This window comes from Tachysurus vachellii, chromosome 4 (genome assembly GCF_030014155.1).
Source record: "Tachysurus vachellii isolate PV-2020 chromosome 4, HZAU_Pvac_v1, whole genome shotgun sequence".
Taxonomy (NCBI): Eukaryota; Metazoa; Chordata; class Actinopteri; order Siluriformes; family Bagridae; genus Tachysurus; species Tachysurus vachellii.
Genome location: NC_083463.1, coordinates 17,746,817 through 17,766,590, shown reverse-complemented (window position 1 = coordinate 17,766,590; position 19,774 = coordinate 17,746,817). Strand labels below are relative to the sequence as shown.

General features: G+C 39.9%; 1 protein-coding gene across 4 annotated transcripts in view; it reads right to left on the bottom strand.

The window, feature by feature from the left end:
• The window catches only part of igfn1.1 (immunoglobulin like and fibronectin type III domain containing 1, tandem duplicate 1), a 28,234-nt gene extending 15,839 nt beyond the window's left edge, over positions 1–12,395 (bottom strand). For 3 of the 4 annotated variants that reach the window (XM_060868123.1, XM_060868125.1, XM_060868127.1), the window contains exons 1-4: positions 12,279–12,395; positions 2,875–2,959; positions 1,757–1,786; positions 785–904 (exon numbers count right to left, since the gene is read on the bottom strand). In XM_060868123.1, coding sequence (XP_060724106.1) covers positions 785–904; positions 1,757–1,786; positions 2,875–2,923 — 199 coding nt within the window. In that variant the 5' untranslated portion in view covers positions 2,924–2,959; positions 12,279–12,395. The remainder of the gene's footprint in view (positions 1–784; positions 905–1,756; positions 1,787–2,874; positions 2,960–12,278) is intronic. The other variant, XM_060868124.1, reaches the window with a different exon arrangement.
• Between the last annotated feature and the right edge of the window lie 7,379 nt (positions 12,396–19,774).

Below are 19,774 nucleotides of genomic sequence, written 5' to 3'. Positions count from 1 at the left end.
ATGGCCACATAACCGGTCTTTTGGGGGTCAGTATTCCTGCTGGTTGGTATGGGATCAAATACTCATTCAAATAGTAATTAATAACCTTTTGTTTTTTTTTTTCTGGATTTTTTTTGGTGATATTATACATCTCTCTGTAAAAATAAACCTGTCACGATGCAGGACAAAGGCAAGTGAGGATCCAAATGCAGTTTAATTATTCGACAGACAGACAGACAGACAGACAGACAGACAGACAGACAGACAGACAGACAGACAGACGCAACAAACAGGGCTAACAGGAAACGGGAACAGGCACACCAACATCCAACATGCAATAACAACCAACACCAGGGAAGTGAACAAACAGAGTATATATAGCTGACAGGAACCAATGACAAAGCAGAGACAATCAGAGACAAAGACAACACACCTGAGGAGATGAATGAGTTCAACCAGTGTCCATGGGAACAAACGAGTGGGTGGAGCAAACAATTAACAATAGGGAAAGACAGCAGACAGAAACATGGCAGAAACACAGACAGACTCATTACAAAACCTACCATAAAAATTCTAGACCGTATTTTCCTGTAAGGTGGTAAACTTGCAAAATTAGCAGGGGATAAAATAATTATTTACCCAATGTATACTCTAATGTATTTCAAAATAAGTAAATAATATTTCAAAAAACAATTACTGGTAAAAAAAATTACATGATTTATTTCAGTCTTACTGTATCATTTTTATCTGGCAGGGGTTGTGAATTATTTCATTGCAGAATACTTAAGTTTGAAAATATTCATACCTTCTTGAATGGTCAAAGCAATGGGTTTGCGTGTGTAATCAGGAGTAGATTTCCCCTCTGGTAATTCCTCCACATACTGGGTGATCATAACCCCAGGAACCTTTGATCTCCTTTTGATACCTATGAACAACCAAATAAAATATTTTCATGTGAAGCTTCTCAATAGTTTCTGAGAAAAATAAAAATGTTACAACCGTAACACTATATGACGTGTACAATAACTGCAAACTTGACAATTTTGAGTTCTGGTAATAAGAGGATTCACCATCTTGGTAAATAAATGGCTTTAAAGTGTTTTCTTTTCTTAAACATTCTTTAAATGTCCAAATGTCTATAAACACTGCATTATTTCTAATACAATCAATACTTGTATGCGTTTAATAATACAAAACAAAGAGAAACAAGGATGAAATGTTAATCTGACCACTTGTTATTAGGGATGTCAGGTTATGGCACAGAATAAGAAATTACAGGAAATGACAAGTATGACAAATGACATTTGTTATAACATAATGGTTTTGTTAATTGTTGGTTGTGTGCATGTGGCAACGTAATGGGTTTTTTACATTGCTTTGAAATGTTCCTATTAATAATCTGCACATAATATAATCTCTATTTGCAACAATATCCAGTGTCAAATAAATATTTAGTCTCAAAAGATCTACTTCCATAATTTTGCTTCTAAAATCAAATTCAAGAAAAATTATCTAATTTTTATTTAAATATTTACTATAATATAATTTAAAAATAATATAATATTTTTTTAAATAATCATTAAGCATACATAAACTAATAACTGACAGAATAACAAAATATTAGCTACTGTAAAATTTTCTTTTATAAACGACTATTTTGTTTCTCTTTTATGTAGATTGTAAACTAGATTCTCTTAGAAATATAGATTACAAACTGTGCCATTACAGACACACCATATTCATTTCCAACAATATAGGTTGTTGTCAGTTCTCTTACCTTTCTTCTTGGGAGGTTGATTCTCTGTTCCTGGTATAACATATGGGTTTAACATAGGATGATGGTGGAACAGTAGGAGAACATGTTAATCATGACAAAAGCATAGTTAAAAAGCCATTAATTTAATCAGAAATAAATGACATGACAATGACATACACTAAACAACAAACCAGCAAAACCCCAAATTATTCAATCTTGGATTTAGGATTGAATGTGAAATGGTTTTGCCAAATTGCACAGGAAATGAGCATCATCTAGATACTGTTATATGTTGTTAAATACTGTATATTAGCAGAAATTAGTAAGCTCATGTGTTAGGAACTAGACATCAAGTAGCCTTGGTTGCTATGATTTGTTGCAGTCAATTATCACAGTCAGTATAAAAATAATAAAAGGACCTTATTCTTCTCTTTACTGCTAATTTTACCACAGTACTGCTGAAGTCCTAAATTTGATTCACTGTAGAACCCTGCAACACAGTGCTTCGGTGTTAAAAAGGATTCTCATGAAGAATCATTTTAGGCAGCCTTGAGCCCTTAATTATAAAATGTTCTCTTAAAGCACCTTTAAAGAATTCATTTTATTCCTCACATAATTGCTGTGCTCCACAGCATACGATTTGTTGAAGAATCAGCTGATGAAGCAAAAAGATAACCACAATTTATGCCTCTTTTATTACTGGAAATGAAAAAAGAATGTGTTACATTCTGGTCTATAAGAGTCTTTCAACTGACCATTTCAACCTTTACTTGGTGTAACTCAACAGAGAGCATTAAATATTGTGATTCCTGTCTCCAAAACACTGAAAAAGTCAGAATTTGTGTTTCTGTTCATTTTAGTTTACTTACTCATTTACTAATTGCATGACTACTGTAACTGCTTTGCTAAACATATTATAAGAAAGTGCAGTTTAATGGTGTTGAAATGATGAGATATTCTTGCTAATTTAATTGCGTTATCTATTTATTTAGCGTTTCTTCTTTTTTTCGCTGAAAAAGAAAACAGCTTGCATGGCAAGTTCAGATAGATAAATAGATAGATAGATAGATCTTTGTAGGAAAGTTTAAATGTATTTGAAGTGATCATAGTTTTACTTGAGAGTGCATGGTTGTACTTACCACCCTGCCCTATGGCTGTTTGGTCTGTAACTTTTGATTTCTTCCACATCTTTAAATGTCTTTGCAACTCAAGATTTCAGTGCCACTGGAAGAGAGAGAGAGACACAGAGAGAGAGAGAGAGAGAGAGAGAGAGAGAGAGAGAGAGAGCAACATACAGACAGACAGACAGATACAGATTTTATTGGTTGAATGATTTTTATAGGTATCTTTAGTAAATACCTTTCTCTTTTGTTTTGCTTGTTTTCAGTTTTTGCAATAGTGAAAATGCGTCTCTTTTGCATTCTATTATAATTTAATGCATTGTAGTCCAGTATTGATTGAAAATATGCTTCAAAAATAAAGATTAAGAATCAGGAGAATCTGACCTTTTGTACATAATGGTTAAAATATAACAAATTTGCTTATATGTAAAATATGGACTTTTTTATATGCAATCAATAGTTACTATGCCATTTTATTTTAACATTTTCATTACAAATTCGAGATTTCCAATTTGGTTACAACTTTTAGCATATTCACTCTAAGAAAGCAGTTCAGATATCGTTATAGGAGATACAGTAAAATACATTTTATTGACTCCTCCTCTAAATATACATACTGTACATAAAATGCAAGAATATCAACATCCTCAATGTAAATATAATTGAAATCACCCTTATACAGTAGTATGTGTTCACAGCAGAAATAACTAGAACGTAAAGAAGATGGTATTACACACAGAAGTGATGTGACGTGCCAAATATTCAGTTTGAGTGATGGAATGTGACAGTGTAGAACATTATGTTGTACTATAGGCTTAGGCAGAGGCCAATCCAGGAACCAGCAGCTCCAGTCATTCATCTCTTCCAAACATACACAAGTACACACAAACCTGCTGCCAGACACAGACACTATGTCTCTTCTTGGCATGTGATGATGACAAGTTTTCTGTACTGACATCTTCTTTATAGTAAGTTTGGAGATAGCATGTGCTTACTTGTCAATTACTGGAAGCCCATTCTTCTGGAAAACCATCAGCATTCAAATTTTAGTACATGTTCATGTCCTGACATAAAAGCTGCACAAGACATACTTCATGTTATGTTGAAATGATGCCTGTTCATATATCTGATGTAAAAGTTCTTTTTTTTTTTTTTTTTAAAAAAAAAAAAAAAAAGAAATTGGCTGGCAGAATACCATGGGTGAGTGCAATTTTCTAAACCGTATGTATAATCAAATAAGTATTAAATACATATGCATTGTATGATTTTATAAATGATATTTACTGTATCTCACAGAAGCCATTTTCTCTCCCTGTGTCATGTGGCTCGTTAGTGTTACAAGGTCTCAGGTGTGAATGGAGTGTTAAATTTGGTGTTATAGCTCTCACTCTTGCATACTGGTCACTGGAAGTTCAACATGGCACCTCATGGCAAAGAACTTTATACACCATACAGCGGTTTAACAGGACAGGTTCCACTCAGAACAGGCCACGCCATGGTCAACCAAAGAAGTTGTGTGCACGTGGTCAGCATCAGAGGTTGTGTTTGGGAAATATACGTATGAATACTGCCAGCATTGCTGCAGAGGTTGAAGGGGTGGGGCGTCAGTCTGTCAGTACTCAGACCATAAGCCGCACACTGCATCAAATTGGTCTGCATGTCGGCCCAGAAGGAAGCCTCTTCTAAAGATAATGCAGGAGAAAACCCGCAAACAGTTTGCTGAAGACAAGCAGACTAAGGACATTCATTACTGGAAGTATGTCCTGTGGTCTAAGGAGACCAAGATAAACTTATTTGGTTCAGATGGTGTCAAGCGTGTGTGGCTGCAACCAGGTGAGGAGTACAAAGACAAGTGTGTCTTACCTACAGTCAAGCATGGTGGTGGGAGTGTCATGGTGTGGGGCTGCATGAGTGCTGCCGGCACTGGGGAGCTACAGTTTATTGAGGGAACCATGAATGTCAACATGTACTGTGACATACTGAAGCAGAGCATGATCCCCTCCCCCTCCCACAGGGCAGTATTCATACATGATAATGACCCCAAACACACCTCCAAGACAACCACTGCCTTGCTAAAGAAGCTGATGGTAAAGGTGATGGACTGGCCAAGCATTTCTCCAGACCTAAACTCTGTTGAGCATCTGTTCATCCTCAAATGAAAGGTGGTGGAGCGCAAGGTCTGATGTCATGGAGGAGTGGAAGAGGATTCCAGTGGCAACCTGAGAAGCTCTGGTAAACTCAATGCCCAAAATGGTCAAGGCAGTGCTGGAAAATAATGGTGGCCACACAAAATATTGACACTTTGGGCCCAATTTGGACATTTTCACTTAGGGGTGTACTCATTTTGTGTCCAGCAGTTTAGACATTAATTGGGCTACTGTTGGTCGAAGAAGTAGAGGAGGGAGGAGAGTGCACAGACAGAGAAGAGGAAAGGTAAGAGTGTAGGACTGAGAATAGGAACTCTGAATGTTGGTACTATGACAGGGAAAGGTAGAGAGCTGGCTGATATGATGGAGAGAAGGAGGGTGGATATACTGTGTGTACAGGAGACCAAGTGGAAGGGTAGCAAGGCTCGTAGTATAGAAGCAGGATTCAAGCTGTTTTATTATGGTGTGGATAGTAAGAGAAATGGGGTAGGTGTGGTCCTGAAGGAGGAGTTTGTGAGGAATGTTCTGGAGGTGAAGAGAGTGTCAGACAGGGTGATGAGTCTGAAGTTAGAGATTGAAGGGGTGATGTTGAATGTTGTTAGTGGTTATGCCCCGCAGGTAGGTTGTGAGTTAGAGGAGAAAGAGAGATTCTGGTGTGAATTCGATGAGGTGATTGAGAGTATTCCCAAGGGTGAGAGAGTGGTGATAGGAGCGGATTTTAATGGACATGTTGGTGAGGGGAACACAGGTGATGAGGAGGTGATGAGGAGGTGAGGAGCAAAGGAACCTTAAAGGACAGATGGTAGTAGACTTTGCTAAGAGGATGGGCATGGCTGTGGTTAACACTTATTTTCAGAAGAGGGAGGAAGGTAGGAGAACACAGGTAGACTACATCCTTTGTAGAAGAGGCAATCTGAAAGAGATTAGTGACTGTAAAGTGGTAGTGGGAGAGAGTGTAGCCAGACAGCATAGGATGGTGGTGTGTAGGATGACTCTGATGGTCTGTAAGACGAAGAGGTCAAAGATAGAGAAGAAAACTAAGTGGTGGAAGCTGAAAAAGGAGGAATGTTGTGAGGAATTTAGACAGAAGTTGAGGCAGGCTCTGGGTGGTCAGGTAGTGCTGCCAGATGACTGGGAAACTACAGCAGAAGTGATCAGGGAGACAGGGAGAAAGGTGCTGCGTGTGTCATCTGGAAGGAGGAAAGAAGATAAGGAGACTTGGTGGTGGAATGAGGAAGTTCAGGATAGTATCCAGAGGAAGAGATTAGCCAAGAAGAAGTGGGATATGGACAGGACTGAAGAGAATAGACAGGAATACAAGGAGTTACAGCGCAGAGTGAAGAGGGAGGTGTCTAAGGCCAAGCAGAAGGCATATGACGAGTTGTACACTAGGTTAGACACTAGAAAAGGAGAGAAGGACTTGTACAGGTTAGCTAGGCAGAGGGATCGAGATGGGAAGTATGTGCAGCAAGTTAGAATAATTAAGGATAGAGATGGAAGGGTGCTCACAAGTGAGGAGAGTGTACAGAGGAGATGGAAGGAATACTTTGAGGAGCTGATGAATGAGGAAAATGAGAGGGAAAAAAGAGTAGAAGGGGTGAACTCTGTGGAACAGGAAGTAGATAAGATTAGAAAGGATGAAGTCAGGAAGGCTTTGAAGAGGATGAAAAGTGGAAAGGCAGTTGGTCCTGACGACATCCCGGTAGAGGTCTGGAAGTGTCTAGGAGAGGCAGCAGTGGAATTTTTAACTAGTTTGTTCAACAGGGTTTTAGAAAGTGAGAGGATGCCTGAGGAATGGAGAAGGTGTGTGTTAGTGCCGATCTTTAAGAATAAGGGTGACGTGCAGAGTTGCAGCAACTATAGGGGGATAAAGTTGATGAGCCATACAATGAAGTTGTGGGAAAGAGTAGTGGAAGCTAGGTTAAGGAAGGTGGTGGAAATTTGTGAGCAGCAGTATGGCTTCATGCCCAGAAAGAGCACAACAGATGCAATCTTTGCTCTGAGAATGTTGATGGAGAAGTATAGGGATGGTCAGAGGGAGTTGCACTGTGTGTTTGTAGACTTAGAGAAAGCGTATGACAGGGTGCCAAGAGAAGAGCTGTGGTACTGTATGAGGAAGTCAGGAGTAGAAGAGAAGTATGTCAGAGTGGTGCAGGACATGTATGAGAGGAGCAGGACAGTGTGAGGTGTGCTGTAGGTCAGACAGAGGAGTTCACAGTGGAGGTGGGACTGCATCAGGGATCGGCTCTGAGCCCCTTCCTGTTTGCTATAGTGATGGACCAGTTGTCAAAGGAGGTCAGACAGGAGTCTCCTTGGACGATGATGTTTGCAGATGACATTGTGATCTGTAGTGAGAGCAGGGAGCAGGTGGAGGAAAACCTGGAGAGGTGGAGGTTTGCGCTGGAGAGAAGAGGAATGAAAGTCAGTCATAGTAAGACTGAGTACATGTGTGTGAATGAAAGGGAGGGAAGTGGAACAGTAAGGTTACAGGGTGAAGAGGTGAAGAAGGTACAGGAGTTTAAGTACTTGGGGTCAACAGTCCAGAGTAATGGAGAGAGTGGGAAAGAAGTAAAGAAGCGAGTGCAGGCAGGTTGGAGTGGGTGGAGAAAGGTGTCAGGAGTTCTGTGTGATAGGAAAATATCAGCAAGAATCAAGGGGAAGGTGTACAGGACAGTGGTGAGACCGGCCATGCTGTATGGTTTAGAGACAGTGTCACTGAAGAAGAGACAGGAGTCAGAGCTAGAGGTAGCCGAACTGAAGATGTTGAGGTTCTCTTTGGGAGTGACAAGATTGGACAGGATTAGGAACGAGTACAAAGGGGGACATAGTTAGGGAGGCAAGATTAAGATGGTTTGGACATGTTCAGAGGAGGAAGAGTGAGTATATTGGTAGGAGAATGTTGGACATGGAGCTGCCAGGCAGGAGGCAAAGAGGAAGGCCAAAGAGGAGGTATATGGATGTAATTAATGAGGATTTGAAGCTAGTGGGTGCAAGTGTTGAGGATACAGAAGATAGGGATAGGTGGAGAGAGATGATTCGCTGTGGCGACCCCTGAAGGGAAAAGCCGAAAGAAGTTTAGACATTAATGGCTGTGTGCTGAGTTATTTTGAGGGGACAGCAAATTTACACTGTTATACAAGCTTTACACTCACTACTTTATATTGTAGCAAAGTGTCATTTCTTCAGTGTTGTCACATGAAACGGTATAATAAAATGTGAGGGGTGTACTCACTTCTCTGAGATACTGTAGCTATTGGTTATCTGAAATCTGAAAACTGCTTTTGGTGCATGTTACCTGTTTGGTGCAACTTATAATGATGCATGTTACCTGTATTTGTTCTGAAAATTACTTAGATATTTCAAAATTACAAATATATTTATGCATTTAAAATAGACATTAAGATATTATTACTATCCTTTTCAATCACTTTAGTATTTTATCATCGTTATAAGCTGTATATGTTTTTAAGGCTAGGGTTTATGTTTCTTGGCTAATGGTGGTGTCTGAAAATGAAATGAACCCGTGTCGTTTTACACTCTCAAGTAGAGCAGCCAGAAATTCAAGGCGCCTGAGGAGGGGGAAGAGGGGTAAACTGTTCCAGCTTACACAACACCACATCTCAGCAGCACCACCTGACCAACTATCACCTGCTTTTACACGAGAAGTAAGTAATCAGCTCATCTATTTTTATGCCAGATTCATTTAGTTCGAGGATAATGTATCTTTAATGTTCAACAAATTAGCTGGATATTGATTGAAGAAGACTCGATGAGACAGACTATGCTATTATGGGCTCTCCATCTGGCTCCCTTATAAGATGTGTGTAGGAAAAGGGGTATTTTTTTGTTATGGTGAGAAATCAGAGCCACATTTCATAATTACCCATCAGTATGTGCTGCAGCTGTTGCCAAGGGTGAATAAAAGTAGTGTGGAAGTCAGCATCATAAGTCCAAATGGCCTTATTGTATTTTGCTAAATATAATTTGCACACCCTCAGGATTTTTGAATCTTACAGTAATTATTCATTTTCTTTTGCTATTTTTCAAAAATACATTATTATTATTATTATTATTATTATTATTATTATTATTATTATTATTATTATTATTATTATTATTATTATTATTGTTGTTGTTGTTGTACCTGCCACCATGTTAAATGTCATTAAACTCATTTTGTTAATATTATGTTTTACAGTATTAATAAAAGTAATTTTCATGATGAAATATGGATTTGGAAATATTGCAGGTTAACCCACATTATAGCCTTTTATGTTCAGACCATTTGAGACGCTTTTGTTTTTTCTAAACTAGCTCTAAAATAAACAATGTCACTTGATACAAATGATACACCTTTGGCATGAAACATATGTCTATACTGAAGTCTAAAAAGTCATGTTGTAACAATGACTTTTATATGCCACAGACCTTCCTGTGTACTTAATCGGACATACCGCCGTTGTGATTATTAGGTGAGATAACAAAACTGCAATTAAATTAATAATTAAAACTGCAATTAAACATTATCAAGAACCAAAATGAATAAACAACTTAATGCAAACATGGTAGTGACAACAATAGAGTGCATGTGATCCATGGCAAAGAGCACACACTGTTTCTCCTTCATCTTCTCTGATATGATGCATATATAAATGTGTGAATTTTAAATACAAACATTCTCCCTCAATAATGTTTTATTCTTTTATTTAATAAAATCTTCCTGTTTCAAAACTGAATTGGAATGCTGTTTTTGCAACCTGCTGTTTATTATTAACATTATTACTATGGCATCTAGTAGTAGTAACACTTACTGAAGACTTCAGTTAATTAATTGACCTAAATTAATGAATGTATACAACAGTGTGCACAAGATGTGTAATGGTTTGTATATCATTTTATATTTCTTTAGTTTCTTTATGTAATACTATGTACCCATTGTTTAGTTTTTTCTTTCACTGAAAGCTCCTGGATATAGGATTTAAATTAAGATAAAATGATATTGTAAGGCACTTACTGAAGAACATTTTGTAACAGAGGTTATGCTACAGTATCCTTCTTTGCTATACAGATTAATCTGACAACTGTGTATATGAAACCTTTTTTATGCACATCACAGTGACTCATAGTCACCGAGTACTAGATGAAAGAGAAAACTTCTCAACTAAAAGAAGCTTTTTGATCAGAAAGCGGAATGTAACCTGCTTGAGCTCCTGCTGCTTGAGTGTGCTCTGTTCTACGTTTCCTTCATTGCAGACCTGATTGCACTCCACTACAGTTTATTTCTACTCATTCTGTGAGATCAGAGATCAGCACAAAGGCAATTGCTAAGTTAGCTAGATAATGCTAGCTAACTAGCTCATAACATACAGTCAAGGGAATGTATTCAGACACTTTTATTTGGAATATAATTTCAGTGCATATGTCCACTTTACATTTACATGTCTTTGACATTTTTGCAAACATGTTGGCATTTACAACTTCAAAATGTTCAGGGTTATGAGACAATCTTTGTCCTTAGCGTTGTATTTCTTCTAATGGACGATTTAGTATTTAAATATTTTGGCCGTGTGTTTTGGATCATTGTCTTGTCATCTTCTTCACAGATTCAGTTTCTTAGTCAATGAGTATTGTATATGAGAAGCAATCGTATATCATTTGTCAAATGAATATCATTTTTTAAATGCAAATATCTCTCACTCATCACTCACTCATCTTCTACCGCTTATCTGAACTACCTCGGGTCACAGGGAGCCTGTGCCTATCTCAGGTGTCATCGGGCATCAAGGCAGGATACACCCTGGAGGTGCCAACCCATCGCAGGGCACACACACACACACACACACACACAATTTTCCAGAGATGCCAATCAACCTACCATGCATGTCTTTGGACCGGGGGAGGAAACCGGAGTACCTGGAGGAAACCCCCGAGGCACGGGGAGAACATGCAAACTCCACACACACAAGGTGGAGGCAGGAATCGAACCCCGACCCTGGAGGTGTGAGGCGAACGTGCTAACCACTAAGCCACCGTGCCCCCTTGCAAATATCTTTCTTTTTTAATTTTGCATGCCATGTAGAAATGTTGTGTTGCAGCTCATTGTCTATTGTTCTCTGTGTAACTGTTGTTCCTGGTGCTTTCAGTTGTTCCTGGTGCTTTTTTGAAATAAATACACAATGCATTTGTAAAAGTACATAGCCTATAATAAAAATAGACTATAGCATTAATCAACCAATTCAGTTTAATGGCAAAAATATGTTGCATATTAATTATGCTTATGCAAGTTCCATACCAAGTGGTTTGTGTTTTTCAAGGACATGTACATGCATAACATCTAATGAATTTAGCAAGCATACCTTTCATTTTTCATATCTTGTTTTATAAAATGTACTTTTTATTTAATGATATGCCTTTTAAAGTAATTTCTTAGTTATGTAAGTATGCATTGCATTAGTAAATTCATAAGACATTATTTTTCAACTGTAAAACATATTTCGTCATGTGGATGTTCTGTTTCTCAAGGACTTACACATGTAACTTAATAGGATACCTGGCAGCACATCAAATTGCATAATACATGACAAGCCCCATTCCCCTTGTCTACCGCATTGCCATACCATGTCCTGTGATACAGTTTGATCTTTTGCACTCAACTATAGTTAGCTGTCACCCCGTTACACTTTTCTATGACTTCATACCAGCTGACTAGCTCTCAGATTACACACCGCGAAACATGAACTGAGAACATGAGCTTACAGGCCACAACTTAAATGATTTTATGTGTAACTGCAAATCAACTGCAACTTGTACATTTAGTTTAAACAAGCCCACTGAGCTCTACAAAATGTCCCAGGCATTTATTGGGCAGTTAATGGTGGTGTAATGCGATTCATAAAATGCTCATAACTATGGGTAAAGAAATGAAAGCTTGAGAACATTGTCTTCACTTCAACACCACACTGAACGTCATTTGAGGTTGTCAACAGTTCCTCTCTGCCTTGGACTGTAAACAGTTCCCTTTAGTACATTCATTCAGACTGCAGATATACATTCGAAAAGATGAGAAGATACAGAAGAATGCTGTTCCACCTGACCCTAGTGCTATCTATCTATCTATCTATCTATCTATCTATCTATCTATCTATCTATCTATCTATCTTAACTTTCTTAAAAGCCTAGAAAAACCTAGAACCACACAAAGTTATTTTTTTTTCTTCTTTATCATAATTTAACTGTCACTAATCTACTGATGAAAGGATAGAGGAAACTGCCTACCTGTCCTCAGTCCTGTGTGCTGTCCTCACAGCTTCACAATGTAATGCTCTGTGCTCTTCTGATATTTCTGTGCCTCTGAGTTGTGTAGGTAATAAATTATTTGAGGCGTGTGTGTGTTTAAGAGAGAGAGAGAGAGAGAGAGAGAGAGAGAGAGAGAGAGAGAGAGAGAGAGAGCAAGTTAGGGCAAGAGATGTCCCCTCCACTCAACCTTGAACCATTCACCAACAAATGTCTTCTCTTTCTTTAGATGGATGGAAAAGTTACTGAAAACACTTTCTGAGTGAGTAAAGAGGTGTAAGTTAATCCTGCCCAAAGCATTTAATCAATCTCCTTGCTGTAATACTAAATAAATTTAGAGATGATCCTGCTCACCATTACAATGCCACAAAGAGATACTGTATACTGCAGTGTGTACATTTAATGTTATATAGTGTGTACACATAAAGTTATAATACATACATTTTTTTCCTGAGCTAAACTTTTATTTAGTGCAAAAAACCCTTTGAAATTAATGACCCTGCTGCATATTCTGTGGGCAATTATTCATTTACAAAGGTTTCATTTTCTGTGGATCTTTCATTGCAACCCATTACACTGAGACGGTTATTAGACATACTGTATATTCAGTACTGTGCAAAAATGCTTTAAAGCTAAATGAACACTTCATTGAACACTGTAATATTATTTCTGCCTTTAGATAGATAGATAGATAGATAGATAGATAGATAGATAGATAGATAGATAGATAGATAGATAGATAGATAGATAGAACATTTATACTATAGACAATATAAATAACTATAAGGTGCATTATCTGAAGTAAACTGAATATGATTTCTGCCTTTGGATAGATAGATAGATAGATAGATAGATAGATAGATAGATAGATAGATAGATAGATAGATAGATAGATAGATAGAACACATACTATAGACAATATAAATAACTATAAGGTGCATTATCTGAAGTAAACTGAATAAGTGACTATTTAGTGTGACAACCCTTAGCATCAGTTGTTTGTGCAGTTTTAGAAGGAAATCTGCTGTTTCTCAAAGCATCCTGGACGATTTGCCAGAGTTCCTCTGTAGACTGTTTTACCTGCTTTTATTTTAGCAGATAATACTTTATTGGGCTTTTGTCTGAAAACCGGTCCATTACATAAAGTTACTTTCTTTACTGGCATACTAAATTTTTCTATTATATATAATTTCCCTTTTTTCTTTCTTTCTTTCTTTTTTTTTTTTTTATTCATTTTCATTCAAGTAATGTTTGAACTCAACGCAAAGGTCTTGAAATAAACATCTAAGATAAAAACAGAAAAAAGGTGCATATAATTTTTGCACATTACTGTGGGTTGTATATTTTCTCCATGATGTATACCTATTAGATATTTACATATTTGCATTATTAAAATAAAACTGAACATAACCAAAACAGATGGTGACATTTACATGGCCTGAGATGGATATCCTGACACTTACAGTACATAATAACCCTGACCTTCAGTCAGAGAGAAGATGTCAGAAAATTTGGCTAATCCTTCCAGGCAAAGGTCAAGGGTCCATGATTTTTGTTAGAAATTGTCACACTGTGCTATTGACAGGTCACGGTCCTTAGATGGAAATGGAATGACGGGGCTTTGAAGGAGAGTTTTACAATGAAGTTTTACAAAGTCCATAAATACTTACGTTCATGATGTGGACAGTGGAGATCTTTTGTGACTGCATCTCCCTTGAATAATTCAATCAAAAGCTACAAAGTGTCCTTAGTGGTAGTGGATTTCTGCCTTTAGATTGATAGATAGATAGATAGATAGATAGATAGATAGATAGATAGATAGATAGATAGATAGATAGATAGATAGATAGACTATAAAGACACAAATGTGCTTTATTACTAATTATTTAAATATGCTTTATTGCACTGTATGGGAGATAGATAGATAGCTGCACTGACTAACTAAGCCAGATATTAAGATTTAATTGATGTTAAAATTAAAGAGCACAGAAATGCCTTTGCACTGTTCATGGTTTCTATTTCCTAAGGTATGTTCTTTGCTTATAAGTTTGCAAGTTTCCATTTATATCTGACAATGTGTAGCAGGAGAACACAGCTGGTTGTCCTGGTAGTAAATTAAATGACGCTACAATAGTTAAAGCTCTCAAATCACATAACATCACCAAGGTTGTCTGCTGTCTATCATAGTGAGGGTCACATTGTCTCAAACATTATCTCTTGTATTGTATGCTCTATTGAGCTATTGAGATTTCACTTAAGGCATACGATTTACATTTGCTACTAGGTGTATGCTTATTATAGTTTATCTTTCATTCCACGGACATTGCACATGTATGTGCGGCATATGTACATAAACAGTGACTTATTGTCTCTATTATTGTTAGTATTTTTATATTATCCATTTTTATTAATTCACTTTTTTTTTTTTTTATACATCGTCTTATCTATCTTTTCCATTATGCACAATTGTTCCCCAGGAACTTGTAGATCTCATAAATTGGTGTTCAATTACCTGCAGAAACAGAAGCATGTGAGCAAGTCGAAGTCTTCAAAATAAGTTAAGCAAAACTCTCAACAACTGTAAACACCTGCTGGCTGCTCTGCTGTATGTGAAGTATGTTTTATCTGCATTTTCAAATTCTTAAGTTTTAGAGCTGTAAAGTGTTGTGGTAATATCTGTAGAAATACATGGCTATGCACCTATTTATGAATACATTTATGTAATCTCATGCTCATACCTGCATATTTTCAAGCTTTTATGAATTTATTAAATATACATAAATAAACAAAATAAATAATGAACGTAAATTGTGCAGTTCCCTTTCGATACTCCACTCATACTGCGTATGGGGAAAAGCTCCTTTTTTCCTCAATACTGAAGCCTTTTTCAATAACGCAGTGCAACTGCACTGCCATTGGTTTAATCTGTAAACTTTTTTAAACCAATGACGGCGCTGCGTAGCTGCGCGAGCCTGTGGCGATGCAGCGCGCCAAAGCCCGCTAAAAAGGGGCGGGGCATATAGCTATATAAGCAGGCAAATCGCCAGAGGAAATCAGATCTTACTCCTTCAGCGACGACTTCACTTCGCTGAATTTCCTCTGAACGCCTTCGCTGGATTTTCGCCGTTGAACAGGCACCGCAGCGGACCAGCTGAGACCGCCGACCACTTGCAGCGCCGGCGCTCTTTAGACAGCCGCTTCTTGCGCCGTTCTCGGGCCGCCGGCTTCCTGCTTGCAGCCGCTTCTCAGCGATCTCCTGCTGCCATCCGGCGATCACAAAAAGAGCTTTCCAGCGGTTTTCCCCTGCCAGCGTTCTGCCCCGTTCTTCCCTGAGGTGCACGATGAGCTCACAAAGTCGTGGCGTGCCCCCTACTCGGCCCGCCTACGCACTTCCTCTGCAGCTCTCGGCGCAGTAGATGGCTCTCAGGAGAAGGGCTATGAGCAATTGCCGCCCCTGGACGAGGCCGTGGCTGCTCATCTCAGATCTGGCCCTGCGCGCCACAAAAACCACGGCCCAAGCCATTGGACGATCCATGGCCAACCTGGTTGTGCTGGAGCGCCACCTCTGGCTTAATATTAAGGAGAGCGACAAGGTGGCCTTTCTAGATGCCCCAGTCTCTCCATCCGGTCTCTTCGGGCTGGCCGTAGAAGGGTTTACGGAGCGCTTCACCGCAGCACAGAAGTCGTCCCAGGCTATGCGGCACTTCCTGCCCAAGCGCTCCACCTCTGCCCCGAGTCGCCCCAGGACTGCGCCGACTCAGCACCAGAGCAAACCTGTCCCTTCTGCCCCCCAGGTGGCGCCCCCTAAGGAGCAGCACCCAGCTCGCCCCACTAAGCGCGCTAAACCGCCTGGACGTCAGGGCCCCCGGCAGAGGATTGTGCTGGACCCGACACCCTCTAAATCCTCCTGATCGTTGGGGAAGGAAGAGGAAAGAGCAAAGTCCCGCCACGGCCGGACCACCTCAGAAGCTCTCTCGCCTGCTGGCTATGCGACCTGGGCCCACCGTTGTTGCGTCCACGCAAAGCACTGTTGTTATGGCAAACACAATAAAGATTTCACATTTTCTAAAAGAGAGCAATTTTCCTCTTCCACACTCGTCAGTGTTCAGGCCCCTAATCAGTGGCCTGCCATCCGACACTATCCAGCCCCTTGTCACGCGGGCCGAGGCCTGGCAGGCCATCCCCGGAGTGTCCAAGTGGGTGTTGGGGATAATAAAATACGGCTACTCACTGCAGTTCGCCCGGAGACCCCCGCGTTTTCACGGGGTGATTCCCACTTTGGTAAAGCCGGACGACGCCCAGGTCCGCTGCACGATGCACGGCCGCTTTCGCGTCAGAGTCAACCAGGCCTGTCTAGCAGCCCTGGAGCCTTGGATGAACCCTGTTTGGTTCAGCCGTGGAGTACCCCTACAGGCGGTTTCCAGAAGGAAGGTGGTCTCAACAGATGCGTCCAACCTGGGTTGGGGCGCTCTGTGCGAGGGCAGACCAGCCTTCGGCTCGTGGTCGCACGAGGACAGCCATCTCCATATCAACTGCCTCGAGATGCTGGTGGTAGAACGAGCCCTTCGATCTTTTCAGACGATCCTGGAAGGGCGCCATGTCCTAGTCCAGTCGGACAGCATGACAGTGGTGTCCTACATAAATCACCAAGGTGGCCTTTCATCCAGCCACCTCTACATGCTGGCAAAGCGCCTCTTGGAATGGGCATTACCCAGGTTGCAATCGCTCAAGGCGACACACATACCTGGCAAGTCGAATCTGGGAGCAGACATGCTTTCGCGGAGCAACGTCCCCTCGGACGAGTGGATGCTCCATCCCCAGATGGTTCTCAAAATCTGGGAGATTTTCGGGAAGGCAGAGGTCGACCTCTTCGCCTCAGAAAGCAACTCTCATTGCCCAACTTATTTTTCAAAGGACACAGATGCGCTGGCCCACGACTGGCCCAGCCTCCTTCTTTATGCCCGATCGCTCTGGTCCCTCAGGTCATCAGACGAGTACAGGGAAGACAGGCACAGAGTCCTCCTGGTGGCCCCACTCTGGAGGAGCCAAGTTTGGTCCTCGGAGCTATTCAGGCTTTCCATGAAAGCCCCATGGCCGATCCCCCTGAGGCGGGACCTCCTCTCTCAGGTGAACAGGACGATCTGGCACCTGCAGCCAGGACTCTGGGCTCTGCACGTATGGTCCCTCGATGGGAGCCTCTGAGCCTCCCCAAGGATGTGCTGCATACCATTGCTCAGGCGAGGGCCCCGTCTACGAGACGCCTCTACGCCCAGAAATGGTCAGTCTTCGTTGACTGGTGCTCCGCACGGAACGAAGACCCTGTTGAGTGTGACGTATCTCCAATACTGTCATTTCTCCAAGAGCGTCTGGACAAAGGTCTCACCCCTTCCACGCTCAAGGTGTACGTAGCAGCCATCGCAGCATTTCATGCTCCTATTGCTGGCCAATCAGTGGGTCGAAACGGCCTCATTTTAGAACGAGTACTGCGTTATATGCCGTGCCACGAGGCTGCGGCTTCAGTGTCGTCGCTTCAGTCGTATGACCTGATTTCCTCTGGCGATTTGCCTGCTTATATAGCTATACGCCCCGCCCCTTTTTAGCGGGCTTTGGCACGCTGCATCGCCACAGGCTCGCGCAGCTACGCAGCGCCGTCATTGGTTTAAAAAAGTTTACAGATTAAACCAATGGCAGTGCAGTTGCACTGTGTTATTGAAAAAGGCTTCAGTATTGAGGAAAAAAGGAGCTTTTCCCCATACGCAGTACTCGTTCCGTATCTCAGGGAACCGAGGTTACGTTCGTAACCGAGTACGTTTTGCACCCAGACAGTTTCCACAAACTGCACATATTTTTATTTAAATAGCATTTTTTTTTAACTACCCTTACTTCTAATTTATCATATACAGTGTCTCTGGACACAAACAATAGTCTCAAAACTTGTCCTCTGATTGTGGAAACACAGCACTGGCAGGGTTGCCAGTGTTGCCATTGTTAAGTCATTTTGTGCTAGATTTGGTACAAGTATGTAGGCTTTTATAGCAGGTCTGAACGTTGTTTTTTGCTTTGTAGTTCGGGGTGACTCATTTTGAACCTTGGTGTCAACCTGAAATCCTGTAATTATTTTGGATTTCAGTATGGATTTACTGTTATAAAGTTGTAAAGATATATACAACACATAGAGCTGTATGTATTTATCTAGCTAAATTTACCAACTTTTCTGATATATTTTTATTTTATTTTATTATATTCATAGCATTAATTGATATTCTATGCCATTAATTATTCCCCCTTTAAAATATTTCATGTTTCCTCCATCTACCTACCTAGGAGCCTTGTGACTATCACAATGCTAACATGGTTGAGTGGTTTTCTCTTGACATACAGGTTTAATGGTAAGCCTGCTAATTTAGCTAGCTTCCTTTTAATTCACAGCTTTTTGTTTGGCATTCCTTCTAGACTGATGTTGGATTGCATCACGTATTCAAAAATATCCATGCTACAAAACTGGTACTTAAACATCCACTGACTGCATATGAATGCCAATGTTGATACATCAGACTTCGATGGCAGATTTGAATTTGGCTCATGTCTTCTTGGCACCTGCTCCAACTTGTTGAGAACATTCTAGGGAAAGATTATGATATGATGGTAGAGGTTATTGCAAATACTGCACCATACATACGGAGCTAGCATTTTAAATAAAACCAAAGCAAATAAGAGTCTAAAATAACACACTGGCACACTTCTGACATTAACATTCCCGAGTTATAAGTTAAGTGTGCAATACAAAAATTTTTTAACTATAACAATACATGAATAATCATGCACTAATAGCTGTATTAATCAAATATGAACTAATAAAGTAAGAGATAACCTGAACTATGACGTGAGTCTTTTGAATCCATGTGCGATTAATGACCACCTTATGTAAATGTTAGAACATGTTTGCTAGCTAATGTGTTAATTAACATGTATGTGTAAACTAAATCAAGCAAGAATGTGCATAGTATTGCATAGAGCACATACTAGTATCACAGTGGGATTTGAAGAGAAATGGAGGAAGGATGGCACAAAACGGGTTGAGATGAAATTATTAGTGTATACTATTAGTCTTTTGCATGCTATAAGGAGGATAAATATAAATTATAAACAATTATATACAATTTGTGTAAATTCTGCATGTTTAATTCATATTCTTATAGAGCATGTATGAGTTTGTGTTAATTAATACATGTGCTGTTGGATAGGGCTCCGAAATGCACAGAGATCTCAGACGTTAACACAATTTATTGGTCAAAGAAGTACTCACAAACAAAAGGTCAGCCACTTCTCCCTTACCCTGATTTACAGCACTGACATGACAGCTATTCCAACAATATTCTATCTGAACAGGGTTCAGAACAGAATGTAAATCTAAAGCTATTTGCATGGCCTCATTAAATAACTGGCTGCAGAAAGGTTACTGAAAGGTAGACGCAGTT